At 34.8% G+C, this 27,032-nt stretch overlaps 1 protein-coding gene across 2 annotated transcripts in view; it reads left to right on the forward strand.

The window, feature by feature from the left end:
• The window catches only part of LOC119643694 (calcium-binding protein E63-1), a 34,435-nt gene extending 8,195 nt beyond the window's left edge, over window positions 1-26,240 (forward strand). Inside the window, exons 3-6 of one of the 2 annotated variants that reach the window (XM_038043098.1) lie at window positions 14,387-14,530; window positions 25,242-25,419; window positions 25,908-26,041; window positions 26,103-26,240. In XM_038043098.1, coding sequence (XP_037899026.1) covers window positions 14,387-14,530; window positions 25,242-25,419; window positions 25,908-26,041; window positions 26,103-26,137 — 491 coding nt within the window. In that variant the 3' untranslated portion in view covers window positions 26,138-26,240. The other variant, XM_038043099.1, reaches the window with a different exon arrangement.
• Window positions 26,241-27,032: the final 792 nt, after the last annotated feature.

Here is a 27,032-nt window from a genome sequence, read left to right on the forward strand (position 1 = left end):
TCTAACGCTGAGTGTTGATCATTGCAATTTATGCAGAAACTACGGGTACAGCTTTCAGCATGTGGAGGGTGACCACAGTTAGCACAAGATGCAGCACTAGTGCATCTTTTTGCCGTATGACCCAGGCGTTGGCAATTTTTACACCTCATAGGATTTGGGATGTATAATTCTACTTTACATTTATACCACGCCACATCAACTGTTCGCGGTAATTGATAGCGATCAAAAGTTAAAATAATCCTTCCTGTAGGAGAGCGTGTTTTTCCGTCATCATTCAGTTTGGTGAATTTATATACTTCAGTCACTCCTTGATTGCCCATTATGCGGACAATTTCATCTTCCAGCACATGCTTTAAGCAAGGGGTATAAATTACGCCTCGAACCGAGTTAAGTTTCTCATGTAGTTTAGCTGAAACAGCACATAGATTAGCTAAAGATTTGGCCTTTATGAGCTTTTCGGTTGCGCGCGGGTTCCCAGCGAGGACCAGTAAATTCCCATCGCGTAGAATCGAGATGGAGTCGATGTATGTTGTAATGCTATCTAGAGCTTTTTTTATAGCAAAGGGGCTAATTTGGGAAATTGTTATTCTAGCATCGGTTGAAGAAATAACAATATATTTTTTATCAACAGGAGTAATGTCACTAATTGGCAACACCGGAAAATCGGAATTTTTACTTTTTTTTCTTTGAGGGGATGTAACACTTAATAGATGAAATCTATTCGAGTTTTTATCTGGCGGCCCCGGGGCCATTATGCCTTATTGTTGTGTATTGTTTATTATTTGTGAAATAACCACTCACTTGAAAAGGTTTGGGAAACTGCTGAATAAAATGTCAGATGTTTTTAATTTTTTTTTTTTTTAATCTATTTAAAGGAAAACACGTACGGTATCCGCGAAGAACACTTTTCGCAATAAACACACAGAAGGTTCAATCGATTATAATAAGTTTGAAAACTTTTAAAAACGTATAACGCAATAAAAAAATTAAATAGAAGAATAAATTTCAAAAATTTTTTCACAAAGAGAAAAATATGACCGCAGCGCTTGAACAGAGTTGCCGTTTTTTCTTAAAGAAATGTAATTGTAAATAAAAGAACTTTGAAGTGTATTTCTCTTGCATAAAATATCTGCGATCCAGTGATACAGACTGTACCTTATAAAAGTGAATTTCATAACAGTATCTTTCGGGTTAAGAACGGACACGCGCGCAAATACTTGCAAATAATAATAATAAATAAAAAAGTAAACCTTTTTTTTTTAAATTATTACCTAAAAAATTTAATTTTCATTTCAACCTATACTTGAAACAAAAACTTTCCAAGGAAGTAAATTTATTTTTATGATCTAAAACCACTTTAAGTACTAACTATCTGGTGATATCTAAAAAAAAGGTCCTTTCCATATCTATTAATTTTTTTTTCAATTTGTATACACATTTACGTTTTATTTCTGTTTCCTTCCCTTCTATTGCAATTTTACGTACGGTTGTAAATTTTATACTCCACATCACCTGTGGTTCATTGTGTTTCAAGATGCGCGAATGTATTTTTGTCAGTGTTATTATATTTAATACCCAGTAGAATTTCAGATAGACTCATAGAACAAACTAAGCTTCTTTGATATTTGTCCATGTAATCTTGTATTCAAGGTTTATGACAAAAATAAGCGAAAAGTAAGTTTCGTCCAACAATATACTTTGATATAGCGTTGCTGCATATGTTTCAATTATATACAGGCAGCCGGTGCACTGTTGAGCGGATCATAAAATAGTGAAATAGTATATGGCAAGCGTCCCGAGTTTATTGTAGTTTGTGCCAAGGGTACGACAATATAAAATAAATAGATATGAATATATGAACTGCACGGACACGGAAGAGATCTCTGAAGAATGTATCTGCATTTTTTGAAAAGTGTTAAAGCAAACTGTTTTTGAAGATTGAATGAGTAAATGGGCGTAATAAAACACACAAACGCTATGGGAGCATTTGGCACAGGCGAACACTTTTCCTTGTCGTTGACATTAATTCCTTTTCTCATTTTAACCGCAAATTCGGTTTCATAGAAGTTTTAATCGCTTAGCAGATTTTATCCAAAATTTTTTGTTCATTGTGATACTTAAAGCTTTCTTGAAGCTTTATCACGTTATTCGAATCCTTGTTTACATGTAAAAGCTGTTGTTAATCACCACACCGATTCTATATAAATGCATATCTACGTATTGACCTACGGATAATTTTACAAAAAGTTTGTGGGAATAAAATGTTTGTAACGATGGACGAACAAAGAAGCACCTGGGCTTACATATCGTAAGTAGTCTATAAAATGTTGGTACTTACGTATTAACGCCACCGCGGCAAAAATATTATTATTAAAATATTAACATTATTATTAATTTTTTAATAATAGTTTTTTGCTGCGGTAGCGTTAATACGTAAGTACCAAAACGTTCACCCTAATGTTAGAAATAGCTCTAGTGAATTTCAAATGTTAATACGTTCGCATAAGCGGATGCTACAGCATTCTTTTTGATTGTGATGCAAAATGACACGGATGTTATAGCAATCAAGTTTTAAAGCCAGTTTTACTTAATGTTATATAACTTTAATGTATTAATAATAATTAGTACAAAAATTGTATATATATATACAATATAATATATCGTCGTGGATGTTATGGCATTCATTATATATATATGCAAACTTGTTACCGCTACATATTATTTTTGATCATATTTCGGATATCACTAGAAAATTGACTGCCATCTTCTGCACGTCACTGAAATTTTTCCAATATAAAAAGGCACCTAAATGGTTGAAAATGTGACTACAGAACTCAAGAAGACTAGCGTAAGTTGATTTGCTTTTAAAAAAACCAGCTAACCGGGTGATATAAGAGACCACAAAGAATAGTTTTCTTATTTAAATTCACAAATGTGCAAATAGAGACGTTGAGAACGATAGAGGCATCGCCAAGTTGAGTGTGTTATCTAAATTGTTTGATCGAATTGTTACTCAGCATCCAGATTTTGTTATTAAATTTTATATTTCGCTATTCCAACATGCCTTTCGGAAAGGAAGAGCCACTGTCACGAATCTTTTAGGATTTACTTATCATGTTTTCAAGAGTTTTTCTAGTGGCTCTCGAACGGATGTTGTATATAGTGATTTTAGCAAAGCATTTGACTTAATTATCCGCAACTTACTGATCTTCAAACTCCATGCCTCTGGTTTTCCTTTTTACGTAATGAAATGAATTAGCTCTTATCTCCGTAATAGACCATTCCGGGGTCTGTTTAAGGGGACTGCTTAGGACCCCCATTATTTAGTTTAAACATTATGGATGTCTCTTCCGCGATTAAATCCAATCATATCCTAATGAATGCTGACGATGTTAAACTGTTTTCTTTGTTCTCCTTGGAATCGTCATCGTATCAGTTTCAGATTGACTTTATTAATTTAATTACATGGTGCACGTTAAAATTTATGAAATTAAATCTAAAAAAATGCAAGAAGCTTTCTTTCTTAAGAAGAAAGTCGTTCAGCAGTGAGCATTTTATTGATTCATATAAGGTGGAAAACGTTGATTCGTTCATACATTTAAAGGTTCTATCCGCCCAAAAATTACGTTTTAATTTGCACATTGAGCTCTCTTTAGGTAAAGCTAGGTCCGCGCTTTGTTTCTTTAAGAGGGGTTACAATGAACTGACCATTACTTGAGTATGCCTCGGTTGTGTCGTCCCCCTCTTACAGATGGTACGTAGATTCAGTTGAACTGACTAGATTGACTATGTTAGATGTGATTATCCGTTACAATCTCCGATCTCTGACCGTTTGATTATATTAACATGAAAGTGACACTTAAGATGGGGCCCGTTACACAAAAATGTCTGATTTTGTCTAGATGAATATTATTATTATTATTATTGTCATTATTACTATTATTATATTTTAATGAAATAAATTTTTAGACTAAAAGAAATATATATTGAGCACTATTATAACACTATATTAGATATTGTGCCTAGTAGTTCTAACACAGTAATATATTGTATTTATATTCTCCTCTACAGCTGATTTTAGAATATCCACAGGATTAGTCGCTCCAAATGGAATACTTCCAGCCAAGGAAAAGTTAAGGCAATCACAGAAAATGTGCTTTATAATGAGAATTTGTCCACAATTGCAGATTAGAGCGGAAAACTTCGTTTGGATCTTGATTTTGTCAACATTTGTTGGATATAAAGGTGGAATTAATTGAGGGTTAATAGAATCATCATATTCCTGATGATGGCATTGTAGATTTCCGTCTGTAATTTTGTTTTTAACTTTTCTTCCAATGTATTTTTGAAGATCCAATAGATGAGTAATAAAAGTATTTTTTGTTACAACATTATATTAAAGCTTTACAATTTTTATACACTTCTCTTTTCTTCTCCGGATTTGGACGGCCACCAATAAATTTGTAAAGCTTTGTCGTATTCGCTTTTTTATTCACGTTGACTCATAGCAGCGAAAGCGACGGTTAGATATGTGAAATAAACGAAAACGAATATTAACAGTGTTCAAAATTGGATCAATTCTTCATAGAATTGCAACCATATGCAGAATGGAATCAATTTCTTGCAAATTGCAATTGCAAATTTTATATAGAGTGCGATCAAAACTCGATCAATAATACGGTACAAGCTCTAGATATTAATTGTTGTTTAATGCAGCCGAATCTATGCAGTAGCTGAATTTTGCATATATAAATCACTAAATAAGAAATCTAAAATTCGTATTGATTTTTTGAGTTTGGTTGCGCATGTGAAGTTTGTTTTTTTTAAACGTAGAAAAAGTGTATTGTTCTGATGGTTTCTACTTCTGAAAAAGTACAAACATAACACAAAGAAGTAAAGGAAGGAAAGTAAAAGTGATACCATCGCAAAATGCCCTTTAAAAATTTGTCTTTCTTTGTTAGGTATTCTATTTGGGATTAACTTTTTTTGATTTGAAGCAAGTTAACTATTCTTTACTAACTTTATACGCAAGTAAATTTACATTTACAAAAGTGTCATATTATTGTCGAATGTTTACTTTAGTGTGTATATCAGCATACGCCCACATACATGCCTTGATATTACTAAATTAATATAACAGTGAATTGTTGTTGCCAAGCTACCAACCACATAAATACATACATATAATGTTTCTGTTCGTATTCGATTTTGTTTTCCACAGTTTCCAATTGATGATAAAACTTGTCCGCATTTGCGTCCACAGATTTTGATATAATTACTTTTACCGTTTTTATTTATATTTGTTCAAAACTTGACAGAAGAATTTTTTTTATGTCCGACTCGTTCAAGAAGATATATGCGACTGACTCTTTTAAACTATAATAGAGGACTTAATATCCTCTCTTTCTTTTAGTATTTTAGAGAGAGGATCACTGAATTCAATGAATGAGTCGTCTCATGCAAACATTCGTTTCGTAAGCAAGTAGATACACATTCAAGCATCTATTTACAAAAGTAGTCTCTGACCATTACGTTATACTGGTGTCACTGAGAGTCAAATACAATGTCATGTAAAGAAAAAGACAAACACTCATAGGCATTGTTCTAAACCCAGCTAGGTGTCATTTCACAATAATATTAAACTATTTACTAGAAATATTACATTAAATTCGGATGCTCTAACTAGAAAACTCGTAATCTCTCTACTCACACCATCACATTGGGAGTGAGATTGACGGTAGTTATGAAAACGGCACAGAAACCACAGCAGTCCTTGTTTGATTTTCAGCAGCAGCTAAGCACGTATGAGTTTCAACGTATTCTGCAACATTCTATTCTTTCGGAATAGTTTATTAGCATACGCGACTGCAGAAATTCCGTGTCTAGTCAATAGTCGATCTCAAAAGCGGAACCTGTGTCCATTCTTCCGGATAGTTGAGATGGAGCATCGTGCGCTTGCAAGAGATCGGTGCCCCATCATTAAGTGGTCTGAAAATGAAGTACTTTTTTCGTTCGAGCAACCCATTATAACTTGCTTGGCTAGTGGTTGAATCGTCGGAATGTCCTGCTGTAGACCTACTCGTGTTAATGGCGAGAATGGGTTAGAGAATTCTGGAAAATACGATCTATGACTATATTCTTCACGGGTCAAGAGAACCGATGTGATACCGCGAAAAACGAACTGCGTCGGACGGTTGACAAAACTTCAAACGTACGACTAGATGATGCGGTTCGTTAGTCCGTCGAATTGAGACGCGAATGGTTGAACTAGATGCAGGGATGTGATCTCAATGCTATGAGCCAAACCCGCAGAATAATGCTGTCGATCTGCACACGCGTCACATAATGCACAACGGCGTGAAAACCCGACAGTAATATTTTTCTGGGATTATGGTCAACAAAGCGTCGACAAGAGGCAGGTATATTCATGACGTCCTAACACTACCGGAATCACATATAGGAAGTGTCGGGAATCCTAGCCTAGTAGCTTCGTTCCCGTTGAAAGAGATTAGAGATACCGGAGCAAATAGGAGTACACTCAAAGCAACTTTGCAACGTTTTATCACTATATAGCAAAAATTCAATAAGTTAGATCAAAACGTAACGCAGCACAATGACAATAGCAAAGTAACAGGATCGAAACAAAACTAACAGCAACCCAGCAAGCGACAGCAGGTTGTAGCTTAGTTCAAGGTCTATAGAAGTGGTAAATTAAAGTACATACAGGTTGTAATTTTGGAGATGTTGTGTTCAAAAAAATTTCATTGTTTCCAATATACGTACTAATGTTATTATGTAGATTTGTCCCATTATCCTTTCTCACGTACTGATAAGGAATGAATAGTTCATTTTTATTATATAATTGATTTAACATCCAACTCTTGCTACCTAAGTGGTGAGATTTACTTTCCTTGTTGGTCTAAATTTAGTGCAAATATTTTATTTTTAATTAATAATCGGTGTTGTTTATATTCTTAAATTAAATGCTGTCATCTAGTATAAATTAGAGTATTGCAGGAACGATGGTCATTGCATTTTACTTGGCTTACCGCACTCTGTGGAGATATGAGTGTTTCCTTACTCGGTTTAATCCATTACAATTGTATTTACTCTGATTAGTTTATCTTCTATTGGCTGTATTAGTGCATTTAAATACATAAATAAATAAAGAAAATAAAAATAGTGCGTTAATAAAACTAATAAAACCTACCGAGGGGTTGACAAAATTATGCCACAGTCAAAATTATTAAAGGGATGGTTTTTTGTTTTCGGATCATGCAACGTTGGATGGAATCATAATGACAACCAGATAGTGGCGAAGAGTGCGATGAAAACCCTTGCACTGATGAACAAAATAAACGCGTTATAGGTAGTGTGATATGAAAATTCATCAAGGCTGTAAATATTCATCTGGGAAGAAGACGAAGACTATGTGACATTATTAAACAGACAGGTAGAGTGGTTTCGTGATAGTGACAGCAACCTGATAATGACTTAACGGACAAAGTGATATATACATATTAACTAGTGGAAATAGAACAGATAAAGGTCAAAAAACGGACAATGATGTAAAGCAGACGATTTACGGACAGACAAAAAGAATAGCGATATTACTTTATTCTTCCTTTTAATTAATTTTTTCGTTATTATCTTTTGTGACCTGCCATGAGCTAATTAGGCAAAAAGAGAATTAAGCAACCCCAGCTCAACACATCTTAATTATGGTATAAACTTTGAAATAGTTGCATTTGTTTGAAATACGATCATTAAGGTTTTTTAATCCATTGCATGATAAATCCTAGACATGATTCTTTAGATTGAAAGAATTAGCACTTTATTTTATTCAGTTTGAGACCGCGGGTCTACAACTCTTGTAAAACCGGTTTTAATGATTTCACGTATTGCTTCAAATCCTTGCCGCTAATTGTTACATTATTCTGATAAACAATAAAATCGGAAATAGCACGCAGCTGTCGTTTTAACATCAACTGGTAGGTGTGTGCCTACACACGTGCGCCAAACGCAAAGCTAATGAAATCGACCATCTAATTAAAGCTAATTGTATACGTTGAATGAACGAAGTTCAGTAAAAATTGTTTCTCTTCACAAGTACGCGAATATTTCATGAATACGTTGCGGTGGATATTTGAAATCCACCAAATTTTTATTGATGGTGACTTTATAGGTATGCCTACATTTCCTTTCAAAACTGGTACAAAGGGTATATCTCAATTCAGGTTATCTAGTAGTTCTAGAACAACCAATTTGATGCAGCCATATAGCTTTTTTTTCATTATACCCATCACCGAAGGATGGGGAGTATATTCATTTTGTGCAAACGTTTACAAAGCCCAGAAGAAAGCTTCAAACATTACACAAAGATCATTATCAAATTCTGCTTCAATTTAAGCATGTCTGTGTGCGTAAAGTCTGTTGTAAACATTCTTCTGGCTGCAAAAATGAAGCTATCGACTTCAAATTTAGCAAAAGCATTGAAAGTTCTTATACGCAGGTTGGCGTTGATAATGCGATAAATCGGTCGGAAAGACACGCCTACAGAGTAAACTGAGAACATCCCTGTTTAAAAGAAAATATGGTTTTTTGTTCGTCACTCATAAGCTGCAGCAGATAAATCTACGAAAACTTGAACATAGATTCTGTGGGCGATGCTGTACTGACTGTACAAAGACGCCAAAAATTGACTATGCCTGCCCAATATTATAGTGTATCAGTTTATTTTTTTTTCTTAAACCTTTACAATGCACAGATGCAAACTTTAAAAACCTCATAAAGCATATAAAAGGTAATGCATCTCAGATGTTCGACCGTTCGTGTTGTACCCCCCGTACAAATTCTCCCATTTGTAAAATGAGGATATCGCCTACAAACTTGCAAAAGGTCTTGAAAATGATCTGAACTACTTAAAGAACATGCCGACAACGCCTGCACATTTCTGTAACGAAAATTGTAAACACCTTTGCTTTTCGTGGTTTTCGTTTGTTACTCATAAACTTTGACTTTTCTTCTGAAAATAGGAAAAATCATTCGCGTCCACCCAATATTAGAGAGTATAAAAATTTAGTTCCTTTCTTTTCTTTTACGACCATGATGATGGGTATTAACGGTTCGGTCACGATCGAATAATCGTAATATTCTCGTTTGTTATGTTAATGTAATTATGGTACCGTTATAAATTCCCAATTCATCACAAAATACTTGGCTGCATTGACTTTTAAATTGATCATATATGAATGTATAACCTTTTTGTAAATCAGCTTCGTTTACATGACTAATTCTAGGTGGAAGTAATAACAATGCGATGTCTGTTGATCCTACATGTCTGCCCGACTATCGGAAAGGTCAAAAAGCGACTTCAATATTTTTTTCGATAATTTTATTTTTCTCGATCTCGCTCATTTCTTTTTCACATCAGCCATCTTTCTTTTCTTTTCGCTCTTCAAATATAATCTCAACCATAACCATTTTGAGTTTTCTGTAACTTTTCACTTCACTTACCATAGCTTTTTCGACCAAAATGAAAATGTATACAAAATTGCATGCACTTATTTCATATCTTTAAATTAAAATTTTTTTTTCCTTTTCTAAAAACTTTAAAAATTATTGGAAATAATTCTCGTGAAATTTTTCTGCATCTAATCTATCAATCGTCTGCCTTCCTCATCGTTCTTTGCCGGTCTCATTTTTTTCCTCTACTACATGTTACAAAGATCCTGAGGAATGAAGACTTGTATCCGACACTACAACGGCAACTTCTTTCGTGATATACCTCAGTGATATTTATCTACAATACTAAAAATTGAATAATCATAATTTGACGCGCTAGTCACAAAATTTAAAGTTCTTTTACCTTTTGACTTTGACTAACAAACTGGGCAATGTGACGTATTTTATCACAGACGTGGCTGAATTGGCAAATTTTCGCATTATGTCTTTCTCAACCCTAGTATTTGCTTGATTAATAGTCCTTGTTTGGTTTCTATTCGCTGCAGTTTTTTTCTTTTTTGTGCGATTATTTATTAAGACGCAGTTTGCATGACATAATATCTACATTTTGATGATCAATACTTTCTTAATTGCATCACTTAGCACTTATCAACTAGCTCACTACTGCATGCATAAAGAAGATTGCGCATCAGGAGAATTGAGAATCGGTTTGAATGTTCAACAAAAACTGCAGAGTTTTCACTTTGTGACATATTTTACTCTGGCCGTACAATATACTCATTGAAGAATCAATACGCATTCATAAAAGAAAGTACCCAAGTTGAATAGCGTTGGATACAAAATAAAGCCAGCAGCCTTTTTAGCAATTCGTGCTTTGCCACAGATTTCGTTCGGCGAAGTAAATATCTTTCCCTTAAGTTTTAAGTTTATAAGCAAAATTTTTACATTAATGATTTGATCTCTGTTCGTAATTTTTTTGAGCAGTCAAAATGAGGTGTAAATTCGTAAACTGACTTCGAAAGGGTGGTTTTATAATTCGAAAATGGTGTTCAAATGAAAAAGCCGTTTTACACGGCATTTCGCTAGGTTGTGAATAATTTCTAAAAATTCATTATTTATTTATTTATTTATTTATTTATTTATTTATTCCACTTATACAAGAAACTCAACTAAAACAAAATGGCAGTCGAGTTCAATTGACTCTAAAGTAAATCTTAAAATTATTTAATAATAAAACTTAGTATAAGTACAATAAAACAAATAAGGAGGAAAAAAAAAAGCATGTACACAATTAGCATAGAGCCACGCCCACAACCGATACAGGACCAAATTGCAAGTGAACCCCTAAGCCACCGCAAACATAAGCTTGGCAACCGATAATTGTTAACAACAAATTAATTTTCGACTCATAATGACAAAATCTAAGGTTAAATCAGTTTAAGTACGACGAAGTAAATCGCGCTTGTTGAGCAATATTGCTTTAATGGACTTTAAAGAGTCCGTTAATGAGAATAGATGATAGACATCATTTAGGTTCTTGCAAACAACTCTGAGCGGGTTAAACAGTTCAAAGTTATATTTGCATTGACTAAGCTTTATCAACATAAAGTACCTAGAGAAGCGGTTAGGGACATTAAAGCAAATCTCACGAAGTAATGCGGGCGAATCAATTGCACCATTTATTAATTTGATTAGGAAGGAAACCCCAAGAACAAATCTACGTTTCTCGAGTGACGGTAAGGATAACAGAAGCAACCTATTTTCATAGGGTGGAAGAGGGGAAATCGGGTCCCAACCCAAATTCCTAAGTGCAAACAGCAAGAATTGCTTTTGTATAGATTCAATTGAACCAACGTAGCATCTATATGAAGGAGACCACACAACAGAGGCATACTCAAGAATAGGTCTAACCAAACACGTGTAAAGCCTTTTAGTAATATAAGGATCATCAAGCTCTTTGGACCACCTCTTTATAAAACCAAGAGCGGACCTAGCTTTGCTTAACGAGGACTCAATATGCAAATTGAAACGTAACCTATAATCGAATAGAACGCCTAAATCAATGAACGAATCGACGTCTTCCAACCTGTGCGAATCAATGAAGTATTGGGTACTAAACGACTTCCTTCTTAAGAAAGAAAGCTTCTTACATTTATTTAGATTTAGCTTCAGAAGATTGAGGGAGCACCATGCAACCAAATTGTTCAAATCACTTTGAAGATGATGTGATTGAGATTCTACGGAAAAAGAAGTAAACAGTTTCACATCATCAGCATACATTAAAATCTTACTGAATTTAATCACGGAGGGCAAATCATTGATGTAAAGATTAAATAAAATAGGACACAAGTGGCTACCTTGAGGTACGCCAGACGTCACGGGAAATTCATCCGAGGTAATGAGGTTAAACAAAACCCTGAATGATCTATCATACAGATAAGAGCTTAACCATTCAACTAAGAAGAGAGGAAAGCCAGAGGTCTGGATTTTAAATCTAAGAAGTCTATGATTAACCATATCAAACGCCTTGCTAAAGTCAGTGTAAATGACATCAGTGCGAGAACCACTAGAAAAAGCCTTGAAAACATGAGAAGTAAACTCCAACAGATTGGTCATCGTAGATCTTCCCTTTCGAAAACCATGCTGGAAAGGAGAAATATACAATTTCATGAAAAAGGCTATATGCTGAGCCACAATTCGCTCGAACAGTTTAGGTAAGACACTCAACTTGGCGATGCCTCTGTAGTTCTCTACAAGTTGCCTACTACCACTTTTGTGAATAGGAATAAGGAAAGAAGTCTTCCAACACAAAGGGAAAACACCTAAATTCAAAGACTTATTAAAAATCTTTGAGATAACATCACAAAGCTCGCCAGCACAAGATATAAGTACACATGAGGGGATGCCATCGGGTCCAGGCGAGCAATTATATTTCAGAGAGTTCAATCCTTCAAAAACGTCATTTTCCGATATAACAAAGTTAGGAATTGAAACCGAATTAGAAATCGAATATGGATAATTTTCCGATAAATCAAAATTGGCAGTTGAAAAGTTCTGTCAGAAGTATTCCGCAAAGAGATTTGAGGATTCAAAATCATCCGAGGACTCGGAGCCATTAAAAGACACAAACGACGGGTTTATGGAGATTTTTCTTTTGGAATTAACGAACTTAAAAAAGTATTTAGGGTTAGCAAACAAGGAGGAAGCTGATTTATCCAAGAAAACGAGGATTATTCAGCACCCCAAAGCTGTTAATTTCATTTCCTTGGATTTAGCCTGCTGCAAATGTAGTAACAACGCACACGATGCTGTCTTATTAGCCATATGAATTCCATTTTTGGGCATATTTACAATCCCGTGATTTTGACATCTGCGTTATGAAGGCCGTAGTTAGTCTTTTTGCGCCATTTGATTTGAAAATGGATGCAAATCTATTAATTCGCAGAGGGAATTAAACCCTTAACGCCTTATTAATTCAAGCAGTCTTATTCGTGTTGGCGGGAGACTTGGAAGGTCAACTTTGTATTAGCATATTTTCGAAATGCATTCGATGTTTTCATTTAAAGCCAGCATATCATGGTTAATTTACGTAGTGATCGTGTACTGTCTACCACAAACCTTTTAACTAGTAAAATTTATCTTTTGAGCCATACTATTACAAATCAGAAATGAGAAGTCTGCCTATTTCTAACGAAGATACACATTTAGAACCTGTTGCACTTTTATCTGCATCGTCATTTTAAGCAACTCCACGCTTTACTTGTAAGAGAAGCAAACCCAAGTTAAATATGTTAAATAAGCGTGACGTATCCAAACTGGCCTTCTCAATGATTCAAGGCTTTTCAATGGGAGAAAAAGTTCGCGGCACCTAAGTTTCAGTCGGACTTAGTTAGTATATATTTATTGTATATTCCCCGCAAAACATAAACACGTCAACTTCTAAAACCTTTGTTTCTCGCATCGTCCAAAACATTGTTCTTCATTTCTTCACGTTTCTACTTATTATACACATGTACTGGAGAAGAAAACTATGGTGGATGATTGTAGTCTAAATAATTTCTTTTAAAGTATCAGGTATAAACAAGACATAAAGCCGAATTTAACTAGTTGGTCGCGTTTCGAACCTACCGTAGAAGGAAGAATCGTATTTTATATATTCACATAAAAGCCACACATATTCACACAAGCACATTCGCTAGCACTTTCGTGGCATTGATATATTTGAAAATCATTAGAACTTAATTGGAAGATGAAGCGGTTTGATTTAAATCTCTTTAAAATCCTGTGTTTTTGAAATCTGTTGGCGTGAAAAAATTCATAAACCTTAATTACCTTTACGAAGCGTTATGAAAGTCGATGAGAGTTTAATCAAGGTTCCAACGGTCAGCTCTGCAAATCGCCATTAATAGTTCGGTATATGGTGAACTAATTAATTTCCATTCATGAAAATATTATTATAGCTTAGAATAACCGTGAGAGTATAGTCAAACCATCGATAAGAATAAAAATATTCATAGATGATCTCCTAAAAATATCGTATTCATTTACAAGAAGAACCGTAATAATTTAATACAGTATCTCTAATGATATTTTCGTAAATGATTTTATAATTTTAATTATTGCTTCAATTAATTATAAATCCTATAATACCAACTATGCCTGACTTACCTCTCCTTTGCGGGAAAAATCTCAGTTTTTAAGGATATTTTCGCTTTCAGTAATTTTGCGCTTAGTAAATGGTTATGTATACAAAACTACCACGTAAATTCAGTTTTCAAAATCACACGATCTTGCTGCACAGCTGCAAAGCAAGCTATATGTGCAATATTTAGTTTAGTTTACATCATAACAATAACGCTCGCAGTATGCATGGGTTCAGATTTCAACGTTGTAAATGTAAAGCACATTTTGTTTCTTACAGATTTGCGCACTGCATTTGATTTACTAGATAGAAATCGCGATGGTTGTATAACAGCAAGTGAACTACAATTCATGCTTAAAAATTTGGGCATAAAGATAAAAGATGACATCATATATCATCTCATACGAGAAGCTAGTCATTCGGGTAAGAAAATCTATACCAGTTTTTAATATAATATAGTTTAATCTGGTAATAAAGTCAACTAACCTGGCTTATATATTACTTGGTAAACTTATCATCATTGGTGCTTGTAAAGTTAAGTATTAATTGCTTAATTACCAAAAATGATCAGCGAGAAAGAGAATGGCGCAAGTATATTTGAAAACCCATATTCTCGGACTCGATGTATACCGAAATACCAGCCATTTATCGCACATACATACTTTTTACTTTTATTAATTTTTTATTTACAGTGCCGTATTCTAACGTTGTTAAGAGTCTCAAGAGAAAATAGCCCGTTTTATCGTCATAGCTTTTGCAGATTTGAATGAAATTTGGTCACAATAAAATTTTCCAATTTCGATTCTGTTATAAAACAGGGTGTTTAAGTCGCGAAAACCGCAAACAAAAATTGTTTACGTGTATGATGTTTCTTAGAACAGGGCTTGGGCTCACTCTTTGTTTTCCTTTTCCTCTACTTTTATAATTATCTATGTTAGATTTATGTAAATTCTGCAAAGAAAATATACAAATTTGTTTTCATTTAAGGCCAAAAACTACGCGGGTAGATTTGAAAGTGTGTTCAGAAATCTGCCTAGAAACCTTCAAACCATCTATCTGCACTGTTGAATTTGATTAGCCCGTACGATTGTCAAAATGTGTACCTTCCATTTAACTCAATAATACTTCTCGTTATCTACCTGAGTGCGCAAGCCGTTTTAAGGAAAACAAATAAGAAAATTAAATTCGGTCAGTAACGAATCTTTTACACTCATCACCGTTTACCCCAAAAAAAGACAAAAGAGGGATAAGAAAAAAATTATCATGCTCTATAATATGGAGTGGCCGCAGTTGATTTTCACTATTTTCAAAATTAAAGTATTTGTCGTATACGCATGTTGGCGTTGCAGGCGTGTCCTTTGAAAAGTTTAGCTCAATTCCAAATTCTTTTGCAAATTTGTAGACGATATCTTCATTTTCGTTAACGGGAGAATGTTTGCCACGAATACCACAAAATTGCGCAAACGCACAGATGGACGGACGAATAGAGGGACATGTTTAAGTGTATTCGAAATTTGAAACTGAATTTATATAGTTAAAGAGATTTTTGAAGCTTGTTTCTGCGCGTTATAAAGGTATTGAAAAAGTAATTAAATTTTGATACACTATAGTATTGGGTAGGCGTGATAAATTCTTTCCATTTTTGTAAATAAATGATACAGTATCGCAAACAGAATATGCGCTCAAATTTTTGTACATTTATTTGCTACAGCTCATGAGTAATGAGCAAAAAAACAATCTTTTATTCCTTTTGAAAACCAGAGGCTTTCTCAGTTTAAGTGGTGCTGTGAGCGTGTCCTTCGATTTAGCCCATTTTCAATACCGTATGAAACATGCGTGAAAGAACTTACAAAGTTTCTGCCAAACTTGAAGTCAATAGCTTCCTTTTTGCGGCAAGGAGAATGTTTACAACAGACATTATATTGAAGGACAGACGGTTAGACGGATGGACGGATAGACGGTTAGATTGGTGGACACACAGACGGACATGCTTAAATTGATTTAGAATTGATGCTGATCAAGAATATATATACTTTGTGGGGTCTCTGATGCTTGCTTTTGGGCGATGCAAACGTTTTGGCAAAATGAATATTCGGTGATGGGTATAAAAAAGTTCATACATGGAGGAAATCTTTGGAGATAAGACCTTCATGAGCTTTATGCCTATACGTAAAGTTTGTCGGAAGATTCTTCAGAGGGAGAAGAGATCCTCCGCAGACTTTGACATTCTGTAGGACGGAAACACGACATTTAATTATGAAATGCCGCAATCTTTAAAAATTTAAATAAACTCTTTTGTTTTATTAGACTTTATTGCATGAATGAAAGTGTCCTTACTTAAAATAATGAACCTAAATGAATTTTGTGTTTTGCAAGCAAAGATTCCTATTGAATTTAATAGGACCGCACAATTGTCTTTTGCGTCATGGGCCTGTGCGCGTACGTTTAGTTGAAACATAAATTCCTGAAAATATTAAAAAAGAATAATTTTAGATGATAGACGAGAGAAAATGGGATAGATAGATAGATGGATAACGATAGAGAGAAGATTTCCACATTTGAAAACGTGATATCTTAATATGTTATTATCCGCCTACAAACCTTTTCAAAAACGTTCCTAAATTCTTTAGATGCAACACAATTATTAGACGTTTCTCTACTTTTATACTGGATGAGAGAAATATGACCTGTCATCTTTCTTTAGGCATTTAGGCAAGGTTCTTTAACAATTTGCCCTCAATGTCTTGTGTATGTTTGCAGTAGCATATGCAATTTAAATATTAAAATTTCCGGCGTTGGTTTGAGTACTTTACATAGTTATACTAGACCGTAAGTTGTCATACATAGTAATAGGACACATGTGACTATAAGTACAAGTGAAATATTAATTATTGTCATACAATATGTTACTAAGCATACTACAGTGTAGGTCTAAGGTGATTTACATTTTTTAATAATATTTATTAGCGTAGCGGCCAACTTTTAAATTGCGTAATCGATAGGCTAATAAAATTGCGGTAAGCTCTTCACGTATTGTGCTATGTTGGGCCTTTACTGCTCTAAATTTGATTTTGAAGGTTCACGCGAATCCCTTTGCCTACTCATTCATACACGATTAATAAGCAGTGCTTTGTTTGTAAAAAGTAACGTCCCAAGCTTTACGTCTGGAATTCATTAACATCAAACTTCATAATATGGCTGAAAGGCATGGTAACTTTTTAGAAGATGACAAGAAGGTTTATTGTCTTACTGTCGGTAATTGGACATAAATATATCAGTTTTCTTTTCTAGCTGACTGTACATTTGTTGAAAATCTTTCGACGTTCAGAAGGCAAACTGGGTTGGTTTCTTTGAATCTGGCTTAGTCTTGCCACTGTGCTTACGGAGTTAGCAGCAACAGTCAGAACCAAAGACAACGGCGGTTAAAACCGCGTTAACATAACGTCTGCTTCCAGCAATCATTTAATCTCTGTTAAAGTAAATGCAATATTACTATGTAATAAACGATTTGATAGATATACTATCTGGCCAAGATTTTAGAAAAACGGATCATAATAGTTCATCAGGTCTAAGACTACGCGTTACTACTTGCCTGTTTCGTAGATTGTACAGCACCGGGTTAATTTTGCAATAGTTTTTACCTTTTTCATATCCTTTTTACCTATTTTATACCTACAGTACTAAGTATGGTCTCGAAAAAATGTTGGTTTATTCGTACTTACTCGCATATTGTGCATATTTAATCTTCTAGATAGTGCTATCTTTTATAAGATACTCTCTTTTATTTGAATTAATTAGTTCAATTTCCATGACGCCCAACAGTGAAAAGACAATTCACCTAAATTTTAGAAACTTAGACACCATTTTTGTGTTAAGTACGGCCTGGTTTGACAAACCTTAAATCTTTTCTGGTGTGGGAGAAAACAATTTTGAATACTCTTTTGGCATCACCTTGTGTTTTTATGGACAAATTAGTTATTGTTCACCTTTTTTGATTTACCATATCCATTCTTTCACATTGAATTGGAATTCTTCTTATTTTGTCGCTACCTAACTAAACAACGAAGTTTTGTCAGTAGAGTAACGCATTATACTAAAGACCATCAGTGAAATCGCTGAAGCGGTTCATTTTCTGGATGCGTAGATTCTGGTAAATATTTGCTTCGTAGCATTTGACCCCAAGCGATTCCCCTTTCGTACTATATCCTACCTTCGTAGATATCCCAAAGTTGTTCGAATTGGACGCAGTGAAAAAAGACTTCCAACATGACTATTAAGCAGTTTGGCTTTGTATCAACTTCCCACCGAATATCTCCGGCTGCTGCCCTTACAATGGAAACCACTTCTTGAAAAGCATTTACGGTCGATTGCTTCGCTTTTCGCCTACCGATCCAGTTATTGGCAGTGATAGGTGATGACACATTAGCCCTTCCCAAATTTTTCCAACGGTATCTATTGGACGTATCGGCATTATATGGACCCATCTAGTAAGTCAAATATCTGGTTGTCAAGAGAGCTTTTCCTTTTGATATCAACTCTATACGTTCAAATGCATCTTCTTTTCAAATGTAATAGAATGGCCATCTAGGGGATATGGTTTCTGCAACAGTGTTCACAAACGTAGGCTCCGAGGGCCGGTTAAATTTGTTGCTAACTATATGGCTTTTTTAAGCTTTGGGTGCTTGTTCTTCTTGGCGACTCAAGTACTCCACGCTGGTTATAAACGTTTGCTAAAGCTTGCTTGTTCGGTTACATTTCGGTCATAGCGTAACTATTTCCTCGTGCCACCTACAAACGGACTTACGAAATATCGGTTGACCTCCTCATTATGTAACTATCATACCACTCTTAAATTTTTTGGATCAAGCTCATTGTCATATTATTTATGGATACTGTCTGTTCTATATCTCCTACGATTATTTGAAAAAGCTTTTTATCGAAGTTATTGGCCATCTATCGTGCTTAGCGTAGGATTTTCAGTTCGCTGGTTCTAAACGTCTGAATCTTAAGGAAGTGCAAGTCTATAGTCAATGTGCGTGTTGATGTTGGATGTCATTTCAGTTCTGCGCATAAGGTGCTGTTAACGAAGGTAAGGCCTGCCCGTATCTAACTTTGCTGAAACGGTATGTTCAGAGACTGTAGTTGAGAGGAAAATCCCGTGGGCGCGCAGGATTGCCTTTGCTTTTAATAAGAATCTGTAGATATGGCGAGGCCTAGAAAATAGATCTAAATGATCCAAATTTTCAGCAGTTCACCTTTACGCTGATTTGCTACTACGGACCACTTTTCATCGTAAAATATTAACGATTCGATTTTTTGGCATAGAGTTGGTTGTTTATCTTGATATAACCTAAAAAATTTGGAAGGCGTTCTACGAAAGGGACTCAAAAAATTACATCTATAAGAGGTTACCTTAGATCAATCTTCGCAAGAACGGGGGTTTTTAAAAAATTGTTCCATCGGATCCGAATTGTTCACATCACGTTAAAATGGCAAACGACTGCTACTTAGCGATTTTTGTCGAGGAGTTTCGAAAATTGCAACCTTTTTCCTATAACCTCCTTTTCAAAATGATGCGTATATATAAGGTGGATCCGCACCAACTTAATGTATTTCATAAAACAAGCGATGTAGAATGCAAAACTAAAGTGATGTAAACAGCCGCTTAATACTTTTATATTCCCCATTGTACCTTTGCCCAAACACTGTTCAATCTTATTTGCACGGTGAATCAATTGCGATGTAGCCGCGTGTGGTAAATACTCCATCGGTAAAGGCCTGGTTCTCGTCTGCAAGTACGTACAGTGGCGCGAAGCATATGGCTTCCCTTGGAGCATTAAATATAGTAAGTAGATTTAAAATTCACCATTACCAGGGGCTGCGAACGAACTTTTGCGCTGTATATGCTCAAACTCGCAAACATTGGCTTGATCTGTACGTAATACATGGAACCCATATAATGAAAGCCAAAATGTCATATTCAGCAGAGACTTTGTGATGGGTGTACGTAATGGCAACAAAATATATTTTTATATATATGTTCATATTAAATATGTATAAATGCTCCCAGCACTCTCTACTATGGGGGATTTCATGAAAAGCATGTCTTTATATAATGAATGAATAACTGTATAAAGTGAAGTGATGTCGGATATTTAAAAGCCGACCCTGTCTGAACTTTTCTCGTTTCACACTCTACGTGTTGCGAAGTCACGATAGAAACGGTTAAAAACTGTGTAATTCTGTAACCGAATTCATTATTATTGGAGAAACCGTCATTACATTTCCGTTAACACTCTTTTTGTTTTGGCAGAAGACCTAACTTTTATCGAATCGTTGTTAGTCCCGTACCTCGTACAACACAAACAGGATGATATCACACTAAACGGAGATAAATTATAAACATATGATAGTTTTTTTGTTGCAGGAGAGAAAAAGTCTCAAATTGAAAGGAAAAAGGGTAGTTTGAATAATACTTTTGCTTGCATTTCATATATTTATTGCAAAATAGACCTATCAATTCAAATTCCATACCGATTGAAATAGATCCATGTAGTTCAAATTTGGCCAACTTCATTTTTATGCCAAATTGGAATTGTTTTCATTACAAAACGTTAACAAATACGGCCTTTTGATATATAAGGGTTTACACATTATGAGAATCCCTATTGGCGCTGGGACTTAACAAAAGGAACTAATTGGTTCACATTCGGTAAAGTTGATTCCTATATCAAATTAATGTTATAGACCAATCGTTTCGACCATTAAGTATTGAAAGTTAAAACTTTTGGCCATACAAAAAGTCGGTTTTACGTAAAAACGCTTACATGAGAGGGTATTTAAAAAATTGCCAAATCCGATGCAAAATTTTCACAGAAATTTGGAATATCGAAATACTCAACGGTTTTTGTCGACAAATTTTGAAAATTGTCATATTCTCCATAAATAATGCGTTATTAGAGGAGTGGTCGAAAATGTTTTCAGATCCAATCCATTTTGAATAACGTTCGTACTTAGTTGAAACCACGTCAGTGTACTAAATTCCATCAAAATATCTCAAAAATTGACACCTGTAGAACACAAGATTACATGGACAGGCATCGGGTTTATAGAGGAGCAAATGGATAGATGGCAAGAGGGACAGAAAAATTCACACCGAATCAAAAATAGAGTGTTTCTGAATAAAGTGTAATAAAGGGTGAGCCTATCTAAAGTTCTTCCAATTGTTACATTCGAAGGAACTTTATATAAACTACGCCACAAGTGATCTAGCCCATAACAGAGAAACGACGAAATTATCGAATTCTTGTATAATTATGAATAAACAAACAAGGAAATAGAAAGAAAAGGACTGACAACCTTGTTATGTGCAAATAAGAAATTTTTGCTCCGCTGTTTTAACCTTTTTTAAGGAACTGGAGTTTTCTAGCGTTATATTTATTTATATTGTGATTCACTCAAAGTTCATTGATTTTTTAAAAAATTACTTTATCGCTCTGTGTAAACTGCAGTTTCTTCCCTCTTGTCTTGGAGGGGGTTAGTAGCTTGATAACCTGTCATATCACCTGTGCATACCTTTCTTATTTTGTTTGCTCGTGTTGCGGTGATCTGTGGAGCCTTAGTTGGCTGTATTCGAGTATGCCTGTTGCTTACGAACTGCCTCCTGTGCCTATTGTAGCAAGATTTCAAACGAGAAGTATGCATGGTAATTGGAAAATTGATGCTTTCTCCGATTGTTGAAAATATTAGCGGGAGGCATTCCTGTCTCAACAGCTTCAGTTTTCAAGTGTTCTGTGATATTGCTGACGAAAAGATCAAGAATGTGTGAACCACAAACTCAAGGAGAAGTTTAACTTACGCATTAACCTCATGAGCAGCCATGAAAATGATGGAGGTAGAGCTAGTAAAAAAGAGCAACCTTTGGAGATAATGCAGCATCGATTTTCTTGAAATTATAATATCAGGCTTTCTGGCTCAACTTGTTAATCTGCCGGTGCACGTGATTAAAATCACGGGTTGTCTTAAAAGTTAATTTTAGTTCAATATATTTCAACTAGTATACTGCGCAAGATGTTATATCTATCCGCAGTAAAGGTACATCGAGAGGCAGTAGTGGTGAACATAATGAGGGAGATGTAGACGCTATTAATGAGTTTTTTGTACAAAATCAATTAACCACCATATTTCAATAATTTTAGAGATAGAAATTACCAAATTTCTCAAGAAATGGAAAATAGCTCAAATCCATTCCTGAACAGATCTCCTGTTTTTCACATAATAATCACCGACCGATTGGCATCCTACCCTGTCACTCCGAAGTTACGAAGCATATCATGAAAGAACAAATTGACGCATTTTTGAGTAACAGTAATATCCCGCATGTTGCCCTGTTCAGCTGGACGTTGCACGTCGAAACTTTAAATTTCCTTCAGGGAGTCCATTAGGGATAACATTAATGTTGGCATGAGGTATGCTCTTGCCGTTGTGAATCTAACAAAGACATTTGACAGAGTCAGTTATTCTCGAAGTGCTTGTACGCTTACGCAGTCGTATATTTCGGATCATAAACCGTTCGTTTGTGTGAGTGATTCGAACTTTCCTTGGCTGAGACTAGATCAGCTGTACCGTAAGATTCTTACTTTGGCCCCCTATTGCTTAATCTCTTCGTAAATGGCCTTGGGGATTTGGTTGGTTTCGATATAATGCAAACAATTTACATTCGTTTAAAAACAATGTTAACGTGTCTTTAGCAATTGTTAACACCAGGATGATAAATAATATGCGTTCCATTAACTCTAGTAAGACTTAAGCCATATTCTTCAATTGTCTTGTTGGTGAGTTATTTACCGTCAATTTAAAAATATTTGGATATTCTATTTATCTTGTAGATTCAAAGCAAAGTCTTGCAATAACCTTTGATCGCAAAGTCAACTTTGGCCCCCACATTGACAATGTCTCTGTTTTTGTCTGCCTTACGCTCCGAAAACTGTGCAATCTAAATTATGCCTATCAGTACTGGTTAAGCATACCACTGCACATTTGCTCCTCATGACGCATATTAAATTTTATATTGAAGTCTATTCTGGATGTCCAAAGTAAAACTTAGATAGGATTCAGAGTACTGTATAACACACTTTGTTTATAACCACCACAGCACTATTGCTCCTTCCTTCATGCTTTCTTAGCATTCTCTTTTCTATTAATTAATTATCTAAAATTTAGGTTACACATCTAGCTCTGCAACGTCATTCAATCTCGATCCACAAGGCTTTTAATAGAACGAATGCAGTTCTCTAGATCGTGTTAATGTTTCATGTTAATATCGCGTTTTTCTAACTCATCATTTTTCTAACGATCTTTTACTGGAATGCGACATCACTGAGTCTGGAATCCTTCGATGATTATTTGAATACACTTAGAGGAAAATTGGTAGTACTGCTAAACTCATAATGTATATTTTATTTCTGTTAAGAGTTGATGATTGCGGGATTTATGGAACAAGCTGGTTACATTTGCAACCATCTAGTAAAACTTGTATACTCACTTATATAGGTGTAGTTTCTTTTAGCACATGAAATTTATCTATATAACTAGTTAATAGGCTTATGACTTTATAGTTACTTAATAAACAAATAAATAAATAAAATGAAATGAAAAAACAAAAAAGGACGCATATAACCTCTTTTAGCATAGCGAGACACTCCTACCCACCATAGATGCAAGCTAAAAGTGAAACAGTAAAATGATGCAAACATTTAAATGTTTGGTAAGCGATAACAATTATTCTTTTAGAGAATTGAAATTTCTTGCATTTTTATAGATTTATGAGGATAAAATTATATGAGCACCCTGTGCCCAATTTTTTAAAATCAGTTATGTCGAATTAAAGGAGATAAAAGCGCGTTTTCGAGGTAAGGGAAAAGAACAGTTTAACATCATCCATGCGCATTAGGATATGGACTGACTTAACCACCGGCGGAGGGTTATTGATGTACAGAAGAAATAGCACTGGTTGTAAGTGGCTACAACGTGAATATGGGGATTATGTAACATCGCGAAAAATTCTTCAGGGGTAACGAATTGAAAATAACTCTAAGTAACCTAAGATTAGAGTTTTTGCGTTTCAATAAGTATTAAGGGAAACACAACGGCTGCAACTTAAAAATCGATAACTTATGATTAACGCAAAAGTTTTACATCCTTCTGTGAATACGGCAACTTACTCTTGCCAATATGACATATGAATAATACGGTCAAAAGTTTTACTAGACATATTCTAAAAGATTCGTTACAATTCATCTCCTTCTAGAGACGTATGTTGATGCGGAGGAATAGATTTTTGAATCACAAAAACTACTCGATTCGTTCAAACAGTTTTGATAAACCGCTTAATTTAATAATGCCCCTGAAATTCTGCAAGAGCTATGTACATTTACGTTTATCCTGTGGAGTAAACGACCCTTGATTTAAGAATACATAGAGCGATGCCGTCAGGTTCAATCACGCAGCTGTACTATAATAGACTTAACATTTATGGTGATCGAGTTAGAAACCAAAGCACAGTTAACTATTCGGATAGTTATCTGTAGAATTGAGATTGCAGGTAACGCGGCCACCTTTCTTTTGGAGTTCAAAAATTTTCATATTTTTGCTGATTTTCGAGTTTGCAAAAATTTGATATACATATATTTATTCGTTTGAGCTTGTCATCCAAAAATATGGATATTTTGGTTTTATAATATTCAAAAGTAACCAACTATGCTCTTTTTCGAGTTACCAAGCGATAAAATTATAAAAATTCTGACGCATTTTGCCCAGTTTTACACGGGTTACTGGTTGATTAGAACTTCTTTCGAATGATTAATTCCCATAGCACTTCAGAGTTTGGCATAAAACTAAAATTTAGATCCATATCTGCAATTAATTTTTTTTTTTTTGCTTCTCCTATTGTTGGAGTGTTTCTGTGTCGATCAGATTCTGTTTTTAAGCTTCCTGTGCAAAATCGTGCTAGGAATATAGCAGTGGAATTTCGATTTTCTATCTCAATTTTTGCAATCTGATTCTGCTTGACGTTTTTTACGTAAATTGTTTGCAAGAAAAAAGATTGCATAACGCGTTGTATTTTGTTTACAAGTATCATTTTCAGGTAATGGCGTAATAAATGAAGTTGAATTCCTTCAATGGGTCGGACGTATACAAGCGTTACGTGATGGACAGCAGCCGCAACAAAAAACACAACAAGCGAAAGATAAAAACACTAGCAAATCCGACGGCGTTGACGATGTCACAGAGGACTTAATTGCCGCATTTCGGTATGTATACATATATAGTAAAGCAAACACATATTTTTATATTTAAATTATCAAACCAAGTGAGTACCACTTTGATCGATCAATTTTTGTTCTTGTTGGGTAAAACCTTTCTGCCGTCACTGTGAAATGTTTGGCATCACTGCACAAACAACTAAACCAAGTAATTTTCGCCAGGTCTTTTTTAAGCTCAACTTTTTCCATCGTTTCTGCAGTTTTGCAGACGAGGAAATGAAGGCTAGTCGGTGAAGAGCAAAGTTCGGACGATGCATTCATCGTGCCCAAATTTCCCATCCAAATTCTCCCTATTTTGCCCGAGTCATAAAGGGTCCGAGATAATTGTAATGAAAGGTGCGGCTTTCCTGCTTAGTTCGGGACTTTTTATCTTATTTGCACGCTTTGATTGCATTAATTGTTAACAGAAGAGAGTAAAATCAAAGCTCTTGTCTACTAGAGCAGCTGATAAGTGTAATTTTATATTTCATTTGCAGCGTATTCGATCGTTACGACAATGGTTTTATCAGCAGAGATGAAATACAGACCGCCATGGAAATGATTGGTGAGCCACTGAATGAGCAACAACTAAACCAACTGTTAGCTATAGCGGACTTAGATCGAGATGGACGTATTAATTATGAAGGTACGTTAGAAAATTAAATAGTCTCAATGTTCTTGTATAATTGCAGGTATTCGTCAGCCTACATTTAGTGCTAAGAAATGAAACCCACATATAAAAATTATTAGGTTACACAGTTAGATTATAAAAAAAGCAACCACAATAATTTAAAACAGCAAAAAAGGACGTAAATATAACTGTGAAACAACAACCACAGGCGCACACATATATTTTTGTAGAAATGCATTGGAATATTGGATTGGAATATAGTCATACAACTCCTAGAAACGGAACGACTGGCCCACGCAGGTGAAGAGTTCATAGAACTGGCCACAGCTATTGTATGCAGATATCAAAGAACTCTGCGGCAGGCAGAATGACGTAGGAGTTTTTAAAAACCTGGATTCTTGTGCGATTTCCATGCGTTTGAAAGAAAAATTTAAACTTTCGACCGAAAGAAGGCATTTTTTATGAATAAAAAATTTGTAGATTAGTTTAACGAAAATATCCTATGCTCTTCTGTGGACCATGTTGTTTTAGAAATACTGTAAAAAGTTCGAATGAAAAAAATGAAAATTACTTTCACTATTCTGCCTATTTTTTGGATATTTTCGAAAATTGTATTTAAAATTCCCTAGGTCTCTTTACTGTCCTATACTTATGATCCAAAATTAAAAATTTTTCGCGATGTGAAATTCTTCCATGCCAACAACTATTTTTTTATTGCATTCTTAACCATTTAAGAGATTTTCTAAGCCAATGAAAAAATTTAACATTCAAAAACTGGCGTTCAATGTACATACACCATGCAATTTTCTTATAATATTTATATTACGTATAGTTTTAGGTACTTAATTAAGCTTTGTAGACAACTTCACAAGGCTATTAAAATGTGTTGAACTATGGCTTAAGATTTAGTATGAAACGATACGTCCGTTTAGCTTTTATGAACCTATTCCATCAATCTTGCTATTCGTTCACTAAGTGAAATTTAGGTCCT

This window comes from Glossina fuscipes, unplaced genomic scaffold (genome assembly GCF_014805625.2).
Source record: "Glossina fuscipes isolate IAEA_lab_2018 unplaced genomic scaffold, Yale_Gfus_2 61535, whole genome shotgun sequence".
Taxonomy (NCBI): domain Eukaryota; kingdom Metazoa; phylum Arthropoda; class Insecta; order Diptera; family Glossinidae; genus Glossina; species Glossina fuscipes.